Source organism: Xiphias gladius, chromosome 14 (assembly GCF_016859285.1).
Source record: "Xiphias gladius isolate SHS-SW01 ecotype Sanya breed wild chromosome 14, ASM1685928v1, whole genome shotgun sequence".
NCBI classification, from domain to species: Eukaryota; Metazoa; Chordata; class Actinopteri; order Istiophoriformes; family Xiphiidae; genus Xiphias; species Xiphias gladius.
In genome coordinates this window covers 3,873,593-3,900,000 of record NC_053413.1, presented here as the reverse complement: position 1 = coordinate 3,900,000, position 26,408 = coordinate 3,873,593, and the positions used below count along the sequence as shown (strand labels likewise).

At 41.9% G+C, this 26,408-nt stretch overlaps 1 protein-coding gene across 1 annotated transcript in view; it reads right to left on the bottom strand.

Annotated features, from left to right (window-relative positions):
* The window catches only part of LOC120798912 (chromodomain-helicase-DNA-binding protein 7-like), a 32,843-nt gene extending 6,663 nt beyond the window's left edge, over positions 1-26,180 (bottom strand). The window contains exons 1-3 of the mRNA XM_040143704.1: positions 25,862-26,180; positions 4,813-6,398; positions 3,149-3,477 (exon numbers count right to left, since the gene is read on the bottom strand). Coding sequence (XP_039999638.1) covers positions 3,149-3,477; positions 4,813-6,277 — 1,794 coding nt within the window. The 5' untranslated portion in view covers positions 6,278-6,398; positions 25,862-26,180. The remainder of the gene's footprint in view (positions 1-3,148; positions 3,478-4,812; positions 6,399-25,861) is intronic.
* Between the last annotated feature and the right edge of the window lie 228 nt (positions 26,181-26,408).

The following is a 26,408-nucleotide window of genomic DNA, read 5'->3' as shown; positions in this document are numbered from 1 at the left end:
TTTTGTGATTCCCTTGGTAAAAAAGGAAAAATATATGATAATTCTGTATCTTGCCATGCAGAAGTTGAATACTTTGTAATGTTAGACTGACTTCATCTCTTACGTGAAATCATCTTTGCACAGTGACTACATTTTGCCCTTTGCAAAGCGTGACTACACTTCTGAGCACTAGCTTTGGTCTGTCATATTTCAAAACACTTTACATGTAGGTTGGTGGATCCTGAACTGAAAAAGTAGACTGAAGGGTAGTAGGTCCAAACTCCACTTTCACGAGTCCATGAGCTGAATTGAAAAGCATGTGTCTCAAGCAAGTCCTTGATTGTTTTGTTTTTTTAAAATTTAGAATCAATTCCAAATCAGAACTCTTGATAACTAACCCAAGGTTACAGTAAACAACTACAATGGACTTCCATATCTTTATGTAACTATTATATGATTCATAAGGCCACCAATGTGTCATATTAGCACAATGTTTAAAACATTTCATAATTGTATCTTCACCTTTAATCCATTTCTCTATTTGGTTTAATTTATTGTTTTAATATTTCAGTATTTTGTTCTCCTAACCCTAGCAAGCCTGCTAAAACTCTAAAAGTAAAGGCTTATTAGAGACAAGTTTTACTTTGATGCTTAGACTTAAAGCACAATTAAACTTTTGTTTAAAAGTCTATGAGGTGGTCAATGAGCCACAAACTGAAGGGGTAAATACTGCACAACTTTGTTTTAAATTATTTTAAAAATGTATTATAATGTACATTTTGAAAGCTTAGAGCTCATTCATACTACATCAAAAATTCAGCCAAATGTTTTGCCAAAATCGAAATCATTTAGCATATATACAGAATGAAACACCACCACCCTGTTCACCAGACACTGTAGCAGCAGCTGCTGCATGTATTAGCTCTTTAGGCAGGTAAGGTGAGGCTGCCAATAAATCATTCAATCATCAAAACCAAGATGAATCTGCTTACTAAGAACTAGCTTGGCGAGGTGACCATACTCTAACTCGGATTATCTCCTCAAAGAATAATTAAGTGTGTCATCTTTCATAACAAGGATGCAGCCAAACTAATCTGCTGTGGCGCGCCATAGGTGATTTATACTTAATTTGCTATTAGGTCCATTTCAACAACAGTTCCATCTATCTGTTTTGATGAATAAATAGCTCAAGTGGTTTAAACTTTGCAAAAACAGAGAGATAGGAAAAAAATAGTTGCATTAGTGGTTGAATATGTATAGAAACATTCATGTGAAGCATGTTATCACTGCACACACTTAATATGGATTTCTGATGATATGTAGATCGAAACAAGCTTCTGTAAACAAGTGACAAAAACATTTTCAATTTGCTGAAATTCCCACAAACAAGGAGGAGATGACAAAACATCAGAGAAGCATGTCCTCGAAGCTGCAGAGCATTGGTGAGATGGATGGTACAGCAGCTCACTGACAGCGTGTATGAGCGGGGGAGGGGCGAGACAGTCATGTTATATGTCAGCTAGAGTGCTGCACGCAAAACTGTGTGTGCATGAGATGTAGAATAAAGGTCACAGAACAGCACTCTGCCAGAGTAGTGACCTTGAGCTGCTGACGAAGGCACGCGTGTGTGTGCATGTGTAATAACCATGCTTAGTGAACAGATGGAGCTTAGAGTACCAGACATACAGTCATCATGACTGACTGGCCAGCTTGTGGTGTGTGTGGCTCTTTCTAACAAGTGCAACATGAGGCAAAGAGAGAACTCCCTTCCTGACACACACACACACACACACACACACACACACACACAAATCTGAGTACTACTGTAGATAGGCTATCCTATTTCCCCAGGCATTTGCCATCCCATTCCAGACCTCACTATCCCAGGCCACACTGTTGGTGTGTTTGTGTGTCTACACGGGTGGGTAATGACAGGGGCTGTCGGGCCTGCAGCTACAGTCAGGGCGATGCATGCAACGTGCCCAGGCAAGGACCAGGGCTCACCAGTCAACCTGGCATCTAGGTCAAAAGTGCTGGATAAATTAAGTGTGACGGCTGAAATGTCAACCAAAAAACGCAGCAACGCAGGCTTGGAGGTGGGGTGGGGGAGTAGTACGAGAGCAGAGGGGAGTTTTGTTGATAAGAATGGAAGAGAAAAAGGGGACAAAATCTGTGTGTGTGTGTGTGTGGCCACAGGGCTGCTATTGTGTGTGAATGGGTCAGTGGAGAAAGGGGGCTTTGAGCAACAAAACAAGCTAATGGAAGCCAAGGGCACGTGACGAAGGCAGTGGTGACGGTGCACGCTCACACACACAAACATGAAAGTTGCCATTGAGAACTGCTAACCTCTTCCCACCAGCCCTCCCCTCATCGTTGTCTCCTTTGCTAGAGATACTGGACTCACTCTCCTGAGATCTTTGCTTGTTTTCCCACTTCATTCCTCTTAGTGTTTTCCCCTCCCCCAATCTCTTAATCGCCCTGCAGCTTTTTTTCTTCTCACTGTCTCCTCCTTTTCTAAACTGTGTGTCTCTGGACGTCCGGCTACACAACATTAACTAAGAGATGACACCCCTGAAATGGATAAGACAAACAAACAGTCAGACAGACAGACAGGCAGGCAGAGAGAGAGCGGAAAGAGAGGAGACGGGGAGGAAGGAGAGACAGGAAGGGAGGTTTCCTCTACAGAGGAGGGGGAGATGTGGGAGCAAGAGGGAGGCGAGATTATGCTGGTGGCGCCTCTGTGTGTGCACGTATATCTGTTTGTGTACTGCACATGTGTCTCAGGATATAGAGCTCACAGGAAACAAACAGCTGCAAAAATCCATTCCCCCCGCACACACACGGAAACACAACCACACACAAGGGCGACAGCAGAAGACACAAAAGGCAAAAAAACACTGATATGAACACAAACGCACACAAAACCCCAATGAAGCAGTGCCCAATGCACCACTGTGTTTTCAAATGTCATGTACACACACATATATGCACACACACATCACACACTTCCCTTACACTCCAAACAGACACATTCCCCCACCCACATGAAAAATAAACAGTCAGATGAAATACACCCACACATGAAAACAAATGCACATAGTCTTGATCTCTGTCACACTCACACACAGTGTTGCTACCACATCAAAGCATTTGTTTTACGGAGACTCACCTGTATGTGAGGCACTTTCTGTGGAGTAAGAGGGGGAGAGGAGAGCGGGTGGGAGGCAGGAGCTGTAGGTGCCCATGGGTTTGATCCCTGGTTGGATTGAGGGGCTGTGCTCTGTAGGTGGTGGGGGGGCAGGTGTGTGTGCTGTGTCTGAGCATTCTGGGTGGGCGGTGCTAAGCCCTGGTTTGAGGCCGGAGCTCCTTGTTGACTGATAGGTGGACCGTGGAAACCCATGGGAGCAGACTGCAGGGGTTGCCCGCTTCGAGAGGCCTGCTGCTGTGCCTGGAGCAGACGCTGGTCCCCCCCCTGGCTGACTGGAGCTTCATGAGGTCCTGGGAGTAAAGACGAGAGAAGAACACAGTAACATCACTGTCTGTATTAATGTATAATGCCAGTAACCAGGTGTTTAACCTCTTGTCCATCACCAAGACGCTAAAACGTAGCCAGTACTTCTCTTTTCTTTTTTTGTCTGTGTTTCAATCACCAAAACCATTTGTTAAATACAGTAATAGGCACAATATCTGGCTGCAGCAGGTAATATTCTTGTGAAGTAAAGAAAAAGTACAATGAACTTTATAATGCTTTTTACAAACATTGAAAAGTGTAATCAAAACTAAATAAAACAAAACTTAATTCAGAACAGAAACAAAATGAAAACACTAGCAACTTTAGCTCAACTTTCATCCAATAATCAATGAAGTGAGAGCAAATATAAAGTCGCTGATATTAGGTGTAAAATAAATGAAAATTACAAGTTCACAGACCATGTCAAATTGGATGTGGATGTTTATGAATTACTTCAGTGATTCACTTGTGTAGCTGTGGGATTTACTAGAGGTACAAATAACTGAAAGGTGTCTGGTTGATCCCTAGACAAACTGTATAGCACTTTTGAGCTAGCAGCTAGAGGATTGCTGCAACTACATAAACAGCGTGTATCATCTTTGTCCCTCAGGAAGACCCCCTAAAACAGTTCAAGTAGTTGCATCTGGTAGTTGCATCATCAAACCCTGTTATCTGGCATCATAATATGAATAATTAATATTTTTTCCTTTTTCAAGTATGTGTAATGTTGCCAGATACATTCTTACACTGTCTTCATTTCCACTACTATCAGGACATAGCAGAATAAGTGTAAAGCTAAAATGGCAGCAGAGAAACACGCTGGTGTTAGTTCACAACCATCTAATCCAGAGGAACTAGCAATTCGTTTTTGTATTTAAAGACTACATGCAGAGTATGAAAACAGTAAATGTCAAGAAAACTATCTTTTGTTATCGCTTCCCAACATTTAAGTTTACCCAACTTATAATTTCTCTTTTACTTTTAAGTTGTAAATGGACTGCACTTATATAGGACTTTTCTAGTCTTACCAAGCACTTTACGCTACATGCCACACTCACCCATTTACACACACATTCATACATAATGACGACAGAGGTAATTTGGGGTTCAGTATCTTGCCCAAGTACACTTTGACACGTGGACAGGAGCAGCCGCGGGATTGAACCACTGATCAAACCACTGATTTTCAGGAGGCAAATGTTAATGTTGGAAGTTTAATCTTTTCTAGAGTAAACAAAATGCTTGAATGGGTACCAATAAGGTGACCAAAGTGAGACTCTTGAAAAGGCAAGATGGGACAGCATCAACTGTCCAATGCTTACCTTGCTGTTGCTGTAGCTGAGGTCTGTTTGGACCAATTTGTGGACCACGCTGTGGCCCCATGCCGGGATACATCTGCCCTGCATTGGTGGGCATGTTGTGGGGCTGCTGGTGTTGGGGGTGTGGGGCAGATAGAGGGGTCTGGGGAGTTCTCTGTGGATGGGGCATAGAATTGGGTGGAGACTGCAAGGCTGTGTACCCTGCAACCTCTGAGGGCCCAGCTAGTCCTGCGCTAGGGGGTCTGCCCTGCTGGGGAGGAGGGGTTGGGGTTCCCAAAACCCGCATGGGGGACATGGACGAGGGGGAGGGGTAAGATCCCTGAGCTGAGGGGACAAGGTGGGACTGGGGTTGGTTTTGAGACTGGGGCACATTCTGGGGGTGCTGGGTGTGGTTTAGGGGGTGCATAGGCTGGCCCTGCTGTCCTGCCTGCTGCTGCATAGGGGTAGAATGGGTTTGAAGGGGCTGGGGTTGGTGTGGTGGTGCAGGGGGATATCGCTGCCCCTGCTGCCCTGCTGCTGGGCCTGATCCCTGGTTAAACCTCTGGCCAAGCTGCCCTGGTCCCATGGCCTGGCTGGTGTTAGTACTGACGTTAGTATTAGGACTCTGACCCATCCCAGGTCCAATGGCTCCATACTGGGCCTGATAGCCGGGGTACTGGCCTCCCCCAAACCCCGCCAAGCCCTGTTGGTGCTGGTGGGTGTGTGGGGGCTGTCGGGAGGGGGAGTGTGGGTATCGCGGTGTGTGACCCATGTTGGGATAGCCCTGGGGTTGTGGCTGGGGGTGTCTCATCTGTGACCCCCCCATTCCAACATGTCCCAGGTAGTGAGATGGGTCCTGAGCAGGAGGGGGTGCCATGCTCTGTGGAGGGTAGTGTTGGTTCATGCGAGTTGCATTGGGTGTAGGCGGGCCTTGCATCCCATAGTTGCCTTGAGACATCTGGTAGCCTCCTATCTGATTGGAACCGCCCCCTGGTTGTGTTGGAGGCTGTTGATAAGCTGATCTGCTCTGCTGCTGCTGGCCCCAAACTCCACCCCCACCTCCTCCTGCCCCAGCATCACCTGGGTACCCATGGTGGGGGTTGCTGGAGCTAGCTGGGTTGTTATGGTAGTGGGAAGCCATGCCATTCATGGCTGCATTCACATTTGGTGGCCCCTGGCTGGGACCATTCTGGGCCATCAGTCGTCCTCCAGGGGAACCAGATTGATCGTAACCTGTGTATGGGCTGTGGTCATACATTTGCCCCAATTTAGGCTGCCCTGCACCAGTCCCAGCGCCATGGATCATCCCCTGGTGGTAACCCCTGTTTCCCTGGTGCTCATGGTTCAGAGAGGGATTAGTCTGCTGGGTTAGAGGATTGGACTGGCCAGGGGCAGGCTGCTGAGGAAAGCAGCCTCCTAAACCATCTAATCCATCGGAGAACAGCCCTGCATCGTCCCCAAATAAACTCAACATCCCTGGGTCCGCCATGGCTGGGTGGGGGGCCCACAGATGGAGGGGACTAGATGGAGGGAGGTGTGTTGTGCAGTGAGAAGCTAATCAGCTAGCTGCTAATTTGAAGCTTGTTACTCCATGGTCTTCATTATGGTTCCTGCAGAGACAGACGGAGAGAGGGTAAGATAAAGATTTATTTCTAAACATGTACTAATTTCAAGTCTATTGGTTATGGATTTTTTACATTTTTCTGTAGTAGCTAGCACACTTAATTTCAAGTTTACTTTTCTCCTATCAACTGGTTAAAAACCCTGGGAAGATTTTTGCAACCACCAACAACAAGCAGCTGCATCATTTTGCGTAATTTTTTAACCTATATTTCTTGTAGATAAAGTACATAAGTTTGTGGTCTTACACAAGATAATTTTTAACCATGTAGACAATCAATACTGGCCTTGATAGGAAGCTATCACAATTTGGGGGGGGGGGGGGGGGGGATCACAATACTGTTCAGCAAAATCACAAATTTATATTTTCCCAAAAGTACTCGGCCCTCTTTAGATGGGGCATCATACCAACTAATTTTTTTTTTAATTTTTCAGTGCCTTATTAGTTGTTAGGCAAAGGTGCAAAGGATTAACTTTCATGTTTAGCAAGTTAATCAGTTGTAACCAGCCTAGAAAAAAAAACATGCACCAATTGAAAAAAACCTCTCCACATTCACACAGCCCAAAACACACAATTCATATTAGCACTCCCTCCAAACCCTCCCCCACCTCCATTTTACTACCGAACAAAAGAACTTTTCTTTTTCAACACACACTTGAAGTCATTGAACGTGTGTGTGTTAGAACAAAGGGCCCAGCAGATGCAACTCTGTTTGAACAGCAGCAGCTGCCATCCAGTCAGCCAGTAATCAGCCAGCCAATAGACCAGAGAGGTTTTCCATACACCAATCAGTCAGTAGTTAGCTACTAGATCTGCAAACCTCTCAGTTGGCTGACTAGCCAGTCAGTACTGGCAGATGTGATCTCATTGGGTATAAAAGGAAAATAATCATGCATACAACAAGCCTCCTTCACTATTAATAAACTAGCCGTATTTGTGTGTTTAATAAAAAATAATAAAAAAAATAAAAAATAAAAAATAAAAAAAACTGAAAATTTGAATACTCTAAAGGTTTGTGAATATACTCAACATCTGAGGGACTGGGTGGCAACCCCAACGCCCCAGAATGCATGAGAGGGTGATGGCACTGTAGGTGGATCTAAGCACGCATGAATGAGTAGGTGTAGGCCACATTGGAGACCAAGACGGGGGGGAGATGGGGGAGGTTTGCTTGTTGCTTCGGTGCACTGCAAAAAACACCCAATCCAACTTCTAACACTACAGATTTCTCCCTCCCCCCTTCACCTAATTTCTTTCCTCCTCCACACTCCCTTTCAATTACTGGTTCATTACAGACACCAACAGGTATCAGGGCAAAAAGGTTTGATTACTTCCTAACATGAAACAGTGTGCATGAATTATTAATTTTCCCTTTCTAATAAATATTTTGTACAACTAAACTAAAATTTGCCCCATACATTACTTAATTCTTGGTACTACTGCAGCAGCAGCAAATACTGAAGGTACAGGTGGTTTTGGCTAAGCAGCTATGTTTTAGAGGAGCACCTTAAGTCTTAGCGGCAGACTAACAGCTGTGTTTGAGTGTACAGCCTGCTCAGGCATATCCTTGGATGCATTAGGCGAGAGGTGGGGTACATCCTGGACAGCTCACGAGTCTATCACAGAGCTGACTGTATTCACAGTCATATGAACCGTTTTGTAATTACAGAAAATAACAGACCATAGAAAAAACAACTGGTAGATTCTGCATGGCAGTGTAGCTTGCACTAATGTTTGTCAAAGTTATGGCATGTTGCACATAATAACTGCTGCTTCCTGTCACAGGGCAGATGTTTTCTCTTCAGCTTTATTCAATTGGATAAAAATGTACAAACTCATTTGTCCACCAGCCTTCCATTTCTTCCACAACTTGTTTTATTGCCATTAAACTTGAATCGCAAAAGAAAAACAACAAATATATAAAGTTGTGTGACAAACAATGATATATTACTTTTATTTATTACAATTGGCTGGTAAACAAGGGTTCTCCTTAACAGACAAAAACAAGTTATATAATAGGTATTGAGTTAGATGGATTTTTGATAATTAGAATATCCTGTCTGTCACTATGACTAATTTTAATGTGGCCTGTTCATTTATCCAGTTTCTCCATTTACCAGTACTCTTTTATTCTTATCTATATGGTGCAAGCTACAGGATTTTCCAACCACCATTTATGTTGCCATTTAAAAACATGCCATCTTTAATGATGCAGTTAACTTTCAGTGACACAGTAAACAACGCTGCAGCAACAAGACAAAAAACAAGAGGGAAGGGGGGGGCATGGGGAGCGTCTGAATCAGATTTCACAGCCATCTACTTGTCTCAATGTGAAAACATTAATTTCTAGTGGTTTTCCACCGTTCTAGCCAGCTGTTTTGAAATGTGATGGTGAGCCATTAGTAGGGAAGGGAAAATGTATTGAAAATCAAAATATCACGACACAAAAACGTAAACAAAATGTTTGTGTATGTTTAGTCTTGCAATATGTATTGTATGATCTTGTTCCACCAGCTATTTTTTATTTTGGCCATCAATAGCCATCCATAGTCAAGCATACACGTTTTTCCTTGCTTATTCCATAATTTGTACTGCACGTTTTATCGCTGCTGCCAGTGCTACACTGAGGAGGGAGAAAACTACACAGTGGTTGTTAATTTACTAACTACAACTGTCTTAAGCATAAAATCAAGTTTTTCAAAAGGCTATAGCCAACACCACAAAACTACTTTGTCGCCGACTTTGTTCTGCTCTGCTGCGGTCCGGGGTTGAGCTCTCGTCGATAATCTACACAATAGCGACACTGACAGTAAAATACCTTAAGCACCTATCTTTGGTTTTCCAGTACTTCAATTTGTTTTGTTTATTTTTTTATTACATCTATTACCTTAAGTCATCCAAGATATTGGTCAGGCTCTAAAATTTACATACTTTGTCTCATTTCTAAAGACAGCAGAAAAAGATGGTTAAATTGATCTGTTTAATCCATTAAGCAACCACTGAGCAGGATATCATTTCTGAAGGGATTTTAACCAATTTAACTTTTTATTAACAAACAATAACCAGGACCAAATAATTTATCTGCCAGTACTAGTCAATAGTAGCCCAAATGTTCCCTGATAAGATATATAAGAGTTACTTTACTGTAACACCATCACACCTACTGTTCCATGTCTACTTACTGGGTGCCAATAGAGAATGCCCATTCAGTCAGTAGTAAGCCAACAGTAAACATTAGCAGGACTACAGTAAAACATTCCTTCAGGTTCTTAGGCCCTCTGGGCCTTCGGCTGGGAGCATCCATTTTTGTTGCGTAAATAGCAGTTAACAACCCCATTCTTCCATCTCTCTGAACCTTGAAGACAGGTGCTACCCAAATTTTTACTATATTATGTTCAGCAATAGGCAAGGACCAGCAACACATGCAGAGATTCTTAGAGATTCTTAAAGCATCAATAGTAGTACAGATATCTGTTCAAACTGTGGCAATATGTATGCAGTAATATGCCATTAGCTTTTTGTGCTAATGGCTCAGTTGCTAACATATCTTATAACTCAAATAGACCGAAATCACTGTATTTTCCACAATAGGTACTTAACTAAATACTCAGAGCTACAGCCCCTCTCACAATGAACAATATTTAATTTAATGAATGATGAATAATTGGTTCAGTCACCAATTAAATTACTAACTGGTTCTGTATATCTAGAGTAGAGCCTGATGGATACATCAGCGGAGTGATGTTATCAACTGATTTAAGGTAATTGCAGATATATCAGTATCACCATTCATAACTGCCAATAACTAACATGAAAATGAATAATGGTAAGCTAAAGCTAGGTGCCTGAGCTATTTTATCACCAGTGTCGGTACTGCATAGTTTGTCCTTCAGAGAGCACTATGACTCCACTGTGAGCAACACAGTAATCCCTGAACGCAACACAGCTCAGATGACCACTGCAGAGCTGAATGGAATAGGCGTTTATGGATCTGTGTCTTCATGGTAAGGTGCTAATTTTCATGTGTAATACATTACTTGAATGATAAACCATACCCCCTCATTTCTCCTTTTGTGTAACATAAGTTTGAGAGCAGTCATTTCAATCGCATAGGCTACACCCGCTGACCAGCGGGCTATAGCTGCTATTGTGTAATTTGTCCACCAGAGAGCACTGCGACTCAACTGTTGGTAACCTGCGAGCTCACCAAATACGTCGCAGCTCGGCTGACCGCTATAGAGCAGAAGTCGGGAGCAAAGTAGTTGATTCGTGTTGGCTATAGCCTGTTGACAAACTTGATTTTACATTTGTCAAACGGTAAAACATTTGTAGCGAGTAAATGACCAACAGTCCTATCATTTTCTTCCTTGTTAGTATGCTTGAAATGCCTATCTCTAGTAAATATATCAGCATGCTCGTATGTCAGTACAGTTACAGTCGGTGCATTGTATACATATCGGATTTTCACAAAAGACAATATCACAAAACAAATATATCTTTGGTGTATTTGTGTTGTCATTCAAGTTTTGTGTTTTTGACAACAAAAACAAGTTTATTTTCAACTGCATAATGTCCTACTCAGTACAAATCTTGGTCAGAAGTCTTTAACTAAATTTAAGGGATTCTTATCAAATATCTTTATGTTATGTGTGTCTGTTAAAATTGAATATCAACCAATGTATCTGATATTGGCCTTAAAAATCCTGTAGGGGTTAGGCTGTACACCAGACTACATAACATCTGGACTCATTTTGAATATCAACAAATCACAATTTAATTTACAAGGGTGACAGGTCATCTGAATGTATAGTCCCACTATTCCGCCACTATTTCAACTAATTCTGACACGTCTGGGTTAGCAGGGAGATCTGCTGCTTCCAATTAACCGCCCCCAAATTTTTATAGAAGTTGTAAAAATGACAAGACCGTTACACCATGCAACTAGCTGTGGAGAGTGAGAGGGGGCTAGAAATGATGTGTGAGAGAGCATAATGTGAAAGAAAAGGTTTGGATTACACATGCAATTTTTATGTCTCTCAAAATCAGAGAGAAAATAGTACTATTAGTAGTATAACAATTCTGAGTGAAACCTGTGATTCTAAGTACCCAAACTCTTCCATTTTCACCACAAAAAAGGTATAAGTGCAATGATAAATGGATAAAGTATTGGGCTTGGCATAAAAATGGAATATAATTTGTCTAATCTCCACTTCACCTACATCTTTACATCACTTTTGACCAGACATTTTGATAAGTGCAGAAGATCAATTTTATGATCTGAATAAGATTAGTTTCCATCAGTGAAGTTTGTGCATGAAAGAGTAAACACACCTATAGAAGCTCTTTACTTAATCACTACTGTCATTTGTGAAGCTTAACTAAACTTTTGCGCGCAAGTTCCAGTCCACTGTATTGTAAATACGGTACACATGCAATGTAGATGAAGCACAATAACTATATTTTCAATTAATCACAATCATTTAGTCTATAAAACATAATAGCGAAACATGCCTGTCACAATTTCCCAGATCCCAAGATGACATCTAATAATAGGCGATCAACAGACAAAACTCAGAGATATTCAATTTATAGTGATATAAAAACAGAGAAGCTGCAAATCCTCACATCTTAGAAGGTGTAATCAGCAACTGCTTGGCAACTCGAGTCGTATTTATAAATTCTATCTTTAGAACTCATTGAAATACTCTGTGTAGAGGCTGTTGGTTTATGTTGGACTGTAGCATTGTAAAACAGTATTTAAATTTGTTCTACAGAGAGAATTTATAAATTAGGCTACAGTTGCCAAACAGTTGCTGATTATGCTACAACAGCCCAACAGAAACCATCAGCCTCTACCGTCAGAGCTGTGTTTTACCAAGTGACATCAGAAAACTTGTGTTCGGCTATATATCGGCTGTATATCCACAGTAATACAAGCAACAGCTATCAAACACAGTTGAGTTGCATCACTTCCTGTGTATTTCAATCATTACAGGAAGAAAAAATATGAGCGTGTATGTGTGTAGCAGGTGAGAGTAATCAAGTGTAATTTCACATCCTTTGCTGCAAGCTACTACAAAGGCAACTGATTTCCTGTCAGCTCTACCAGACACACTAAATTACACTGTGAATCCTACAATACAGAATAAATGTAGCTGTGGCTACTGTGTGTGAGTGAGTAGTGAGTGAGTGAGAGAGAGAGAGAGAGATGCCCCATCTCCTTCTTCTAGGAATATTTTTAAATTTTGAAATGTCATTTAGTTCAATGAAATTTGGAATTACAGAATCGGGTAAACGTTCCTTAATTCATTGAATGATTTAAATTTAAGAAAGAAGTGCATCTCTTTCTCAACCTCACCTGATGTACACTGACCACATGTTCTGTTTCCTTTGCTGCATGATTTTTTGTGTCTTCTTTGTTCGATTGCCAGTTTGTGGTCAGTGTGCCTGTACTTGGTTAGGATCTGCCTCTGCTTTCTATCTGACAGTTAAGAGATATTCTGCCCATTCATAATCACTGTTTCTCTCTCCAGTGCTTCAGATAGGTTTCTTTTCATTGTGTTATAATTTGGTTTACCCTGATTGGTGTTTGGAAAAAAGTGTGTTTGTGAGACTGGTCAGAGTGTGTTTGAGAGGGGGCAGTTAGTCTCAGCACCAACTGACATAGGGGACTCTTCTCTGGGGGTCAGCTCTTGGATTTGGAGGGTTTTGGAATGGAGGGTGTCTAAGGGGCTGGATTTAAGGCGCTTAAAAAAATTGATTGCTCTCTTTTGAATGGTAATTATCGGTGGGTATCTGCCTAATTCTGCTCGACAGGCATTTGGTTGGTGTTTTTCTTTGTACATGTAAAATGTATCTGCAGAATTCGGCATGTAGAGATTCTGTTGGGTTTTTAAATCACAATGGGTTTAGATATGATGACTGAGTGGACCCCATACCTCACTACCATCTAGCGCAATGAGCAGGATAAAACTTTCAAATATTTTAAGCTTGATTCTTATTGGAATGTGGAAATTATAAAATTTATCTTAATTGCATTTGGTGCTCTTACAGCTCTTTCTTTAGCGCATTCACTGCCATGTTGAACTTCCCTGAGGCTGTTATGATTATACCAAGGTAGGTATAGCTAATACAGGCTCAATGATTTGATTATTTATGGTAAACTGGTATTTGTTTTTCTGCCATCTGGGGCTTTTTTGGCACTCTCTCTCTCTCAAATCTCCTTCCATCATGGAACAGACAAGCCTTCTCTCTTCCTCTTCCATTTCAGCCCAAGTTTGAGCACTCATCTCTATTTTACCCCAAACACACACATGCAAACACATGCACAGTTTGGTATTGAGGCTCAGCTGTTACTGAAAAGGGAATTAGGTGAACGGTCAGTGTGCCGCTTTAGACGTCAAATCTCATCAAAGGATGAGGCATTTAGCCAACCACACTCCCCTCTCCTCCCCCTGCCGTAACCTACACCTGGTGAGGAGCCCAGAAGAGGTAAACCCAACCATGAGGAACTGCAGACAGGTTTGACAAAAGTTAATTCAAGCTTAAATTTTGTCATAGCACTGTACTGTGACAAAGTCATCTGATACCAGGTACTTTTTACCTAATAAGTATGAAGGAGCATAACAATTTGTACATTCTTCTTAATTTGTGCAATCCAGTGAAACAGAAGTGTTAAAAAGCCAAATTTCTCTCGTCTCCATCTGTCGCTGTAATCACTCATTGTGTGTGGACACAGGATTGATCACAATGCATGTGTTGTCATTGATCTGTATGTTGTCAGATAACTTCAGAACCAATGTATAATGTTTTTTGGTTTTGGACTCTTGGGTGGACAAAAACAACATGAATAATCAACATGGGCTTTGACAAACTTTGATTTCCGTTTTTTACCTTTTTATGACATTTTATAGACCAAAAGATTAATCAGTTAACTGGGAAAATAATTCATAAAAAAATTGTTTGTTGCAGCCCTACACCACAGCATCACTGGCTAATTTGCCTGCCTCTTTTACCTTCAGCATGGGATAAATACCAGGTGGTTAACACAGATACGTGTGTTACCAGCAGCAGAGCAGGCCTTCAGGCTCCTGTCCTACAGTCCTTTCAATGAACTAACCACTGACAGAAAAAGAAAGTGAGTGATACAACTGAGAAGTTGTGCTCAGTTATGTGGCTTCACAAGAGCACACTGATGTTTATCAGCGTTTTCAGCGGTGACAACTTGTACATGCTCAACCTCTAAAAATCAAAGGCCAGTTTCGAAGGATGATGATGAATCAATAAAAGAACTCCATCACCCCTGTGAGAAAGCCATTCCTCATCTCCATTATTATTGGTGCGCCAATACCGCTTTTTCAGAAGTGATTCAAAGTACATTAGGTAGATCACCCAATGCTGAGTGTTGGTACATATTTGTCATTCATACTATTGTCATGAAATAAGAAAACTTAAATAATGTCCACACCAGTTACACATTTTCCTACAAAAGGATAGTCTTTCATGTATAATTGTAATGTAAGGTATTATGGTGCCAGAAACTCTTCCTAGACAAACTGAAATTACTACATTTAATGGGAAAAAGGGGAGCAGTACAGACTATGTAACAAGGGGGAAAAGCACCAAACACCGTGTATCAGAAACACACATTAATTTGCAGACATGCCACAATATGAGAGTTGGATAAACTTAAAACATGTTTATATAAATGTCCAAATTAGCCTGAATAAAATGTCGTACGCATTGACTGAGGTAAACAAGATGATGTTGCTGCATTGCTTAGCAAAGGGAAACTTTTTTCTTTGAAGAGGAACAAAGTATTTATCAAAAATAACAAAATATAATTAATGTAATATAATGTATTATATATATTCTATGTAGGTTAAAACTAAATATTATATAGACAGTAGGGTTGCAACTAAGAAATATTCTCAAATCGATTGATCATTTGCTCTAAAAAACAAATGTGAAAAATTCCCAGCACAGTATCCTAGAGCACAAGATGACGTTCCCATTTCTAGGTGTGAATTCTCACACCTAGAAATGGGAACCATCAAAACTTCGGCATATTTGTTTGCAAAATGATGTAAGGTATTGATTGTAAAAATAACTGCCAATTAAATTCATTCTGATCTAAGGATCAATTAATCAAGTAATTGATGTAGCTATCATAGGCAGCAATAATATATTCATGATTTACTGTGAGCTCAAACTACTGTTACAATGCAGCTGTGGGCAGTATCCGGACATCAGGTCATATATGTAACCTGCTAACTTACAGTAGGCCACTGGTAATTCCTAAGAAATGAAACTAAAGTATTGTGGCCAACTAAGATAGCTTCAGGATGGGAGGCAAAGAACTTTTCTTTTGCTCCTTTTGTATGTTGTAACTCCAAGCAAACTATGTCCCAAAATAAAACCTGAGACACTGTATCAGGACTCTGACCTTGAAGTAGCAGTGGCATGTCAATGTATGAGTATGCATATATGAGTATGGGTGTATATAGATATGTAGTTTTATATTTTTAGGATGTACATTCATGTGGGCATATTTCTATTTAAATTAATGTAAATTCTGCTTATATTCAGTTTAGTTGTCAACTGTGAGCATGAATTTTAATAAACTCCAACTTTTATTATCCAGTTTAAACAAAGTGAGATGAAATATAAAAAGCGTTTGGTTCTGTCACTGCTGGAGGCAGGCACTTGAGCCTGTGAGCCCAACAACATAATTAACAGCTCCACAAGTTCTTCCTCACCTGAAGACATAAGTAATCACCAATTGGCTCCAACATGTAAAGTTTTAGTCGACTTGATAAATGAAGTGGCGATCACCAGCTAGGCTCAGGAATTCACACTGACTGCAGCTCTGTAAAACCACAATTATCAAGGCCATCCGTTCAGCCAACCCGAAACCACAGAATATCACTGCCAAGTTACTGCAACTGAATGGCCTTTCTGGCAGCCAGCAGCATTACAGTCATTCACAGTGGTGCATTAGAGATGAGCCTTCATTTAACAGAAACCCAAACAGGAACTCTAATGAAAACACTCATCAATGCACAACCCCAGCATAAAAGTTCTTCTCATATTTTAAACAGACACATGTATAGTGAATCTAACAATTAGACTTACATTCAGATGTATTTCTTAAATACTGAAAATCAGTAATGTACAGTTACTACTAATAGATTTGTTGGCTATTTAAAGTGAAAAATGTGTGTATTAACACAGACAGGTAACCATGTGTCAAGAGTCTTCAAATTTCAGGTTCACGTTCTTCCAGACTGAGTATAGGTGTGTGAGTTACTGAAGTCACCTAGTATAAACTTTGGCTGGAATGAAAGCCTGCAGACACTCAGCCCTCCACGGCAAACCTCTTCTTTTTCTTGCTCTAAACATTTGAAAGCCTATGTTAAATTTAATTTTTTTATTTGCATGTCCCCCTCTTGATGCACCATGTCAGGTCTGAGAGATGAGGATGATACCTTTTTTGTCAGTTTACTTTCACAACAAAACTTTTGGCAAAATAAGGATTTCTGATTTTATTTGTTCTAATTAATGTAAAATGTCATAATTGACCACACAACTCTAAATCACTTGATGTACACAGTGTTAGTCTGCAGTGAAGGAAGAAAGAGGGAGGAGAGATTAGCCAACAGCAACTCAATGCAGTCCTGTCTGTGCTGTCAACAATTTGGCAGCTAAACTGTCTGTAGCCTCCAGGCTTTACGACAGGAAATCTCTGCCATGTCAACAACACCATGTTTCCTCTGCGACGCAGGCAGGCGCAGACAAACAAAACAAAGCCAAAAAGAAACAAACTACACCAAAAGCTCAGAAGACAAAACCTAACTACACACATGAAGTAAGTGACCTCTTCCTCTAGAGAACACGTGTGCACCCACCCACCTCCCATTACCACTAGGATCTAAGCCGCTATAATTTATACCTTTGTTCCCAAATGGAGGACAGTACGCAGGAGCTGGCTAGCTGTGTGTGTAATTATGCTCAAGTGAGGGGATGCAGGGCCGTGTGTTTGGGGCTGGGATTTGAGGCCCGGAAGGAAGGAAGAGAAAAGAGAAGGAGGGGGGAAATCAAGAGAGCGAGAGAAGAAAGAGAGAAGCAGTGAAGCTAGAGAAAATCTGGTTATTTTACGCATGGCTGCTTCGTTAATGGACAGTGTGTGTGCGCAGTGTGCATGTTGGGGAGTGTGTTTGTGTGTGTGTTTGGCGGAGAGGGGTGGGCAGTGGGGGTGGGTCAGCAGGAAAGGGCTGTGTTTATCCAATCTGTTCCCTGCCTTTACCATGTGGTAGGAAAAACCACTGGCCTGCTCTCAACCTGATCACAGAGGACACAGAGGGCAAGAGACAGACACAGGAGAGGGGGTGGGGGCAAGGAACCTGCTAGTGGAGAGTGCGTGCGTGAGTGCGCACGCACGCGCTCACTGAGCTAAAAGAACCTATTATATGGTTTCTGCAACTGACTGTCTTGTATCTGGAAACCACTTATATTTGTGAGTGTATTAAATGGGGGGGGGGGGTCCTAGGGAAGGACAGAGCCAAATGTATTTTTATATTATTTATTGTGTTTTCTTTTCAGTATTGTTTATTCCTTCCTTATGAAAATCCTTCTAAAAACCTGTACATTTAAAAAAGGTTCAATCTTGGCTGAGGTGGAAAAGTTGACAAATCAATTAAAGCCAAATGGAAATGTGCAATGGAAATAGACTTAGCGAATAAATCATGATGTACATAAATCATGTGATTTAAACATCCGTTGAAGCTTCTGCACCACTAAAGACACAAAAATACCAGCAGACCTAAACATCAGATCTGTGTGTAGCAATGAGGATAATGTAATGTTCCTCAAGTTAATACATGAAATAATTATAAATGCCATATTTTCATAATGTTTTCTACAATGTTTTTCACTGTTTGAGGCTTGCCCGTTGTTAATGACATCTTGGGTTCTCTTCTGCAATGGTTTAACCAAGCTGTTTATCTCAACAGCCACCTAATATTCAGGTAACAGTCGTGGATGGAAGCTTGCAAGGATTGACATATTTTCTTTCTGGATGGAAACTTAGATACCGTTTCTGCGAACTGGGAAACAATTTTGGGTTTCTGAACTCAATATACACTCACCAAGCACTTATTAGCCCTTTAACACACTGACGGCCCGCCTGCATAATTTTCCCCGTATTCTCCTTCATTACATGAGTTAACATGCAAATACTAGCTATATTACAGTATCAAAATGGCAGCTGCACTCTGACGACACCTCACTTGACCAAATAGGAGCTTCCATGTCCTGTCCACAGCTACAATACCTAACAAGTGTCCGCATTGAAAGGAAGTAACTGCCCCTCTTCTTTTGCTTAAAGGCCAAGCCAACTGGAATTGACTGTGCTGATGACTGGTGCTTTGCATAGCCAAAGAAATTCTCAAAACGACAATATGCTGGTTCAGTGGGTAGCTTTATAGCCACAGCAAAGAAGTGCATGCGTAAAGCAAACTACCTACAACTAGTTTTGTTTTTAACCTACGTTTGTAACCATGGTTACCACAGGTCCTCTGGAGTCTCCAAAAAAAATTAAAAATCAAATTTGAATTTGGACTAGGTAAGGCTTCATGCTGTGGTCCCATTGTGTTTTCCAGCTAATAATGTCCGAACTGGCTGGAGCTGACAGAAAGGCGAAGGTAACTCAGATAACCACTCTTTAACTGTGGTGAGCAGAAAAGCATCTCAGAATGCTCAACATGTCCAACTGCGAGGTGGATGGGCTACAACAGGAGAAAACTACATTGAGTTCCACTCATGGCTCACCAAAATTGGATAGTTGAAGCCTTGAAAAACGCAGTGTGGTCTGATGAATCTGGATTTCTGTAGAGGCACACAGATGGTTGGGTCAGGATTTGGCATCAACAGCATGAATCCTTGTACCCAACCTGCCTTGTGTCAACAGTCCAGGCTGGTGGTGGGGGTGTAACGGTGTGGGGAATGTTTTCTTGACAAACTTGTGGCTGCTTAATACCAAATCAATCATGGTTTGAATACCACAGCCAATCTGAGTATTGTTGTTGACCACATGCATCTCTTGACAGCCACAATTTACCTTCTTCTAATGGCTACTTCCAGCATGATAATGCTCCATGTCACAAAGTAAAAGTTGTCTCAAACTGGTTTCATGAACATGACAATGAGTTCATTGTACTTCAGCGGCCTCCACAGTCACCAGATCTGAATCCACTAGAACACCTTTGGGATGTGGTAGAACAGGAGATTGGCAGCATGAATGAGCAGCTGACAAATCTGCAGAAATTAAGTGATGCAAACATGTCAACATGGACCAGAGTCTCAAAGGAATGTTTTCTAACATCTTGTGGAATCCAGGCCACGAAGAACTGAGGCTGTTTTCAGAGCAAAGGGAGGCCCTACCCAGTATTAATGTGGTGTTCATAATATAGTGCTCGGTGAATTTATAATCGTAAGTATACGTAAACTTCTTTCATGCGTATGAAACGGGTCCACTGAACTCAACCTATGTTTGACTCATTTAAAAGGAGGAGGGAGGTCATGATGCCAGGTCAGATGACATATACTGGATGACAGCTAATGAAGGGTTACCTGGTCAGTCTGACTATATCTGTCGGACTGGCCACAGCACTGAATTGTGGTCACCTCTCCCCCAGGCTCATTGACAACAACTAGTGACATCAGAAGCATAATTTCACAAAAAAACATCCCCTCTGAATTTCTTTGGTCTATTTTTATGTCAGTATTCCAATATTGGTGTTTCAATGCGGAGGGTGTAAACTTGAAAATCAGAATTCAAAATGCTGCAGGTGAGGGGGAAATAGTTGCTCAGTTGCAAATGAGTTATCACAACAATATACTGCCACTGTTGCAGGCTTTGGGGAAAACCCTGCAACTCTTGTCAAAATTTCAAAGGGGTAGACTTTTCAAAAACTACAGGATTTTTCACTAACTGGGAGTCTCTTCCATTTTAAACAAAAAAACACCAGTGGTTTTAGGCTGTTGTGATATTTGTCATCCCTGTGCAAAGAAAGTAACATCACAAGCAGTACTTTCCTGATTCTCTGTATAGTCTTTAATCTTTATACAAAATATGATTAAGATATGAGCTTCCAAAGAAAGGTTTTGATGATGAATTCCCCACAATCATGAGAAAACATAACTATGACTTTAAGCAAGAGCAAACAGGAAGGCACAGACATGCTGTATAGACCAGGCTCTCTAGCGTGCTACCCCCAAACCTCCCTAATCAATCACTGCTATTGACCTGCCCTCAATGGGACAGACAGATCTAGTGTATTTTCCCAGATATTGGCTGCTTCTCTTTCCTGCCCCGCCTGCTTGCCTGCTAACAACCAATTAGCTTCCAGAGTACTTCCTATAAAGCTGTGGGGTAACTTCTCTCCTGACACACTCACATACACACACCCCTTTCTCCTGAGTCAGTATGCTCTACAGGATCAAAAGTGCTTCCGTTGTGGGTTTGAAACAAGCTCAGGATCTCCTAAGCACTGTTTTAACATCTCAGCTATAGCTGAGTAATATTTCAGCTGGATGAAAATCCAGCTGCTGGCACTATAAATAATGGCCAACATTAGCTACCAATAATGTACATAATGAGCCACAGTATCATTTAAGAGGAGATGTGATGGGAACCAGTTTACTGAACATTTATAGGGAGAAGCACACATTTTCTCTTGCATGTGGTTAACATTAGTCTGTCTTTACCCATCTCTCCCCTCTCCGACTGTGCATCCATCTCCATCTTCCTAAATGGATGTTGATTCCACAAGCAAGCAACACTTAACCTTTCAGCAGCAACGTGAATCACTCGGGGAGAGAAATTGAGATAGAAAACGTGGAGAGGTGGAAGTATGCCTGGATGCCACAACTGTGCCATTAAACCACAGCATGCGCCAGGAAACTTATGAGATGTTTGTGGCAATGATACTTTTTATGTGATGGGATTTATTGCCAGCGGATGACAACAAATTCCCAAATATTTCCAGTGGAGAGTCCTGGATTTTAACTTTGCTTATTTATTTTCCAGCAGCAGCGAGGTTAGACGGCATATGAGAGCAAAAGGATGAGGAGGAAAAACAGGATGTGCCATACATCAACACTGGGAGAGGTCAAGGATAGATTAAAAGGCATGCACACATATGGGTCAGAGATGTACTGACAGGCTGTCTCCTCTAACACACACACGCACAGAAAAACACATTCAGCCCACACACAAACACTTGAGAGCTATATTAACACCAGCCTCTCTTCTAGGCACAGCACTTGGTCCAGAAGGCCATTGCTGCAGGAGGGGGATGGGGGAGACAAGGAGAAGAAGGGGGCAGAGGGAATGACAGGTGAGAGGGAGGGATGAGAGATAGCGAGAGAGACAGTCATGACACTCAGTTTTGAATTTCACCCCGGTGCTAAAGACCCCTGCTAACCTCTTGGCAGGAAATGAGAGGACTAGAGATAAGGAGGGGAGGGGAGGAAACAGACAGACAAACAAAGATGTGGAGAGAATGAGTGAGATAGAAAAGGTGAGAATGAAGAGTAAAAAGAAGAGGAGGGAGCTCATGCAAGGGCAGAGAGGGAGTGAGTGGGTGAGGGGGTGGAGGTGGAGCGACTGATGTCAAGATGAAAGAGACAAAATGATGGGGACAAACAACAGCACCACTTCGCTCTCCACTAACAGGGCTTCCATCCACAACACATGATGATATGAGACAAAATGGCCACCCTAACAAACACCAGTACTCTGGCTCAGACACCCAACACCAGGCTTTCAACACTAATCTGTCCATCATGAGCACTGCAGCACCAGGTGCTGTCTACCCTACTGAAAGAACAATATGTCAGCTCAAAATTGGCCTTAAGCCTGGTGGTCGGTGTAATCCACCCTCAAAATACAAGTTTCTGCCTGACCATAGTGAGGGAATGCTTTTGTGATTACTTTCAAGTCTAATGTCTGACCAGAAAAATAACTGCAGTATGGAAAAGTTTCAGGAAGGAAGTAGGTAAAACCTGCAGCAACTTCATAAATACAACAATTGCTACAAAGTATGCAAACCAGACAGCTGTATCACCCCTAGACCAGTATCCGACAACCATGACTGCGATTTTCCCAAAAACTTGCAGCCATTGCTTTCTAACTAAATAAACAAATCGTGTCACGAGCTGCTTGCCAAAAAACTTCCAGCCGAAATCAGTCACAAGAGCAAAGTCATTATATACAGTGTGTGTTTGATTCCAAAAGATAACCACCAGGGACACTAATGGATAACATGCAAAGGAGTAAAATGCTTTGGACAAATACGTTAAATAGCCACATCATTATCAGTGTTGTCAGGCACAATTTATAGTACTCTCTGCATGCCAGTACAGGTACTACTGATTTTTCATCCTCTCATACAAACCACACTCCTATTTTGCCTTCGGCCTCTCATCTGGTCCTGCTTCCTCCACTTTGGAAGTTTAGCCCTCTTGCTCTGAGCAATTCGGAAGCATCATGAAAACAGTGAGAGTAGCTTAAAAGGTGAATAGAAAATGGCACATCATGGGTGAAATTGTCAAAAAACCAACACTGATCAAACTAATGATTCATAGGTCAAAACAGCAGGGGGCAGATTATTCAGAGTCACAACACACTGATGGACACCTATCCCAAAACAAGGTTAACATTCATTCTTCCATAAGATAAAGTGAGTGAACAAAACCACATTATGTAGTTGAATGGTTATATCTATATGGCAATTAAAAATGTTAGTTTGACTGTGTTGAGATAAGATAATGGGAGCATATGTGTGGAGAACAACCATTAGTGCTTGATAGTACAGTGGAATTTTAATTGTATCCTTCTGTGAAATCTTAACTGGTAAATCTTAATGTCGTGTTTTGCAGGGTAAAAGTCAATTTACTGCACGTGGTGACCTATCTGACCTATCTCCTATCTGACCTGCAGTGTAAGGTGGTAGGGATTTCCTTGGCTGTGTGTGAGGCCATATCAGGTACACAGGCAGCATGATGGGCACTGGCATGACAAACATGTACATCTTTCAGGGGGCCTTATGGTATGGGGCACACAAGAAAAACAAAAACTTGCAATTTTTAAAAAAGGAACAAAGGACCAGATTTTTTTTAACATCAAGACCCTCCAGCCAAAGTTAAGACAAGAGACTTCAAGTTCACAAATACAACTTCCAGAACAGTCAATTTGAGTTTAAGCCAAAAAACAGACTCCTTCAAAAAATAATAAAACTACCAGTAAATTGCCCTAATAAAGCCATTACAAATATATGTCTAAAATTCAAAAATTAGATTGAGTAGTCACTATATGCGGATCACATGAGGGGAAATTTAACGTGAGTCCCGGTTCCAGCGAAGTTTAATTTAGACCAACTGCCTCTCTAACAAATCAAGGCAGCCTTGAAGCTGAAAGGGGGAAAGAGTGCCTCAACTATAACCACAAGAAAAGGCAGAGAGAGACCAAATAGTGCTGAACATCTGTTGTGTGCTGTGTGTGTGTGTGTGTGTGTGTGTGGACGGGGCCTCTTATCTCTCCCTCTGTGGCCTGCTAAACATGACTAGCTGCCATCTTGGCTCGCAGACAGAAGGTGGTGGGGGTAGCAGCTCCTGGCTCTGAGGCAGACAGGAGGAGGAAAAATAACGAACTAGCACATGTCCATTGAATGTGTCAGACTGTGAATAAAACCACCATGTGAGAATGAATAACAACGAGTGTGCGCGCTTTAAGAACACAACGCCTGCGTTTCCCCCCCCCCCAGTAATTTTAGCGCAGCCAAAGTTGTGTGAGAGCGACAGTGCAACCATTATGCAAGTTGACTGATTATAGAACACATTATGGAGAAAGACGGCAGCACAAGAAAAGCACGCAATAATGTCAGACTTTAAAAAACAGCAGTTTGTGTATCCCGTAAGGATGTGTTGCCGTTACTAGCATCGGCAGGTGTTATGGGCTGCGTTTTCTCCCGTCCATACCGAGTAACAAGTGTAGCCGTCGTTATCAAACTTCGGACGCCGACTACAATGTAACATTACAAACTAGCTGTCAAAACAAAAGCCAAAACTCAGAAAATACCTATGGAGAATATGTACCCTTACTTTTTTTTTTAACCTCGGCAAATTGTGAAACCAAAGATGCGTAAAGTTAATTTCCTTGCCCGAAAGCTATGCACCGACTTATAGCCGCCCCGAGCAGCTTAGTAGTTAGCCGGGGGGGGGGGGTTACACAATGAGGATGAGAATTGTTTAGCAGGCTAGCTGAACTTCTGTGTCCTAGCGCTGGGCTAACCTCCAGCGCCTAGCACAGCTAATTAGCCTATCAGCGGTATTTCGCACGTCGTTCCGGACCAGGGAACGACTCGCTCATCTCGGTTTTTCTTCAAATAAAACCCCTTCCTCTCTACTCCAAAGCTCCATACCAGCTTGAGTGTCTTTTTCGCACATTTAGAAGGGTTTCGGTAACGTAGATCGTGTTAGAAACAACCTGAAAAACGCGATAGTAAGGAATGACCGCCTGGCCTCACAGACCCCCCCCCAACCACCTCCTCCTCCTCCTCTCCTCCACTGCTGTCCCTTCCGTCCAATAAAACTAGCGACTACTACGTACACTTCACACTACCCCCTTCCAACAAAAACACACTTATTAGGTGGAAATACAAGTATTTTTCATACTTTTATATGGAAACACTATAATTCAACCCAAGCGAAGCGTTTTAAGCAGTATCTGCCAAGTGTTCTCCGCTGGGAATCTCCCTCAGAGAGCTCCGCTCATTCAGTCGGCCAGTGACTCACCTCTGCGCTCGAGCCACCTCGTGTCTCCGAGAAGCTTCAACACAATTAGCTAACAGGGCTAACACTCACAATCTAAAACAGAATTAAGTCAATATTTCGTATTACAAAATTCAACAAGTTGTCGGGGAAACTGACTCAGAAACAGAGACGCTCTCCGTGTTGTACTGGAAATTTTTCTTTCCACTTTTGAACTGACTAATGGGACTGTTGTGCGTGTGTGTATGTGTGTGAGCGATACAGCGGGTGGCAAAGCTAAACTTGCTATTGTTAGCATGTCGGCATGGCAGCTACATGGACCTTCAATGACTTTCTGCTGAAATGAGAAAATAAAACAGAAGGTAAATAACCCAGCAACCCTGAACATAATCTTTCCAGTGAGTTAGACCTGAATGAAACGTCCATCCGGCTGAAAACCCAACTCGCACGGCGGATTAAAGAGTCCGACAGCGCTTAAAAAGTATGGAAAACTTACTGTTCAGAAAGAATATAAATTGTTTTAATTCAGAAACAGTGTTTGCAATGAAACCATCGAACTTGGACTGAATTCTTATCGAAATTTTAAATTCAGCCATTCAAAGGGGGTATTTGTTAGCTTACCCAACAAGCTCGGTCACTTCGGGTTTTTTAATCAAATCAACTCCTTGTTGGCAGGGTTAGTATCTCCGCTTGCTTGAAAAAAAAAAAATCCACCGTGGTGCTTTTTCGTTTGAAATATAAATAAACAGAGGAAAAAAAGTTCAAGTTTTACGTTTTTCATGAAATATTTCTCCGGCGTGTCTCGCATCCGCAACCTCGCCGACTAGTGTGCGTTGCTCTTCTCTCCTTTGTGTTAATTTCACTCGAATCGAGTTTAATCCGATCGATCCCTCGGCTGGTCGCGCTCCCGAGTCCTCCCCTCCAGACACTCGCTCACCTTCCTTGGCCAGGGGGGGCGCGCTCCCGAGGACCTCTTATACAGATAAACAGGCGGCGTGCGCGGTCACTGACCCCGCCATACCCATGTGAAGCTCTCTTTGAGTTCTAATTTAGGGATGGAAAAATATATATATCTGCGTCAATTAGCCTGTGGTTCGGTGTGTCAAACTGTGAGTGCAAATTGGATTTTGTGGGGTTATTTCAAATAGTTTTAATGGAAATATAAAAT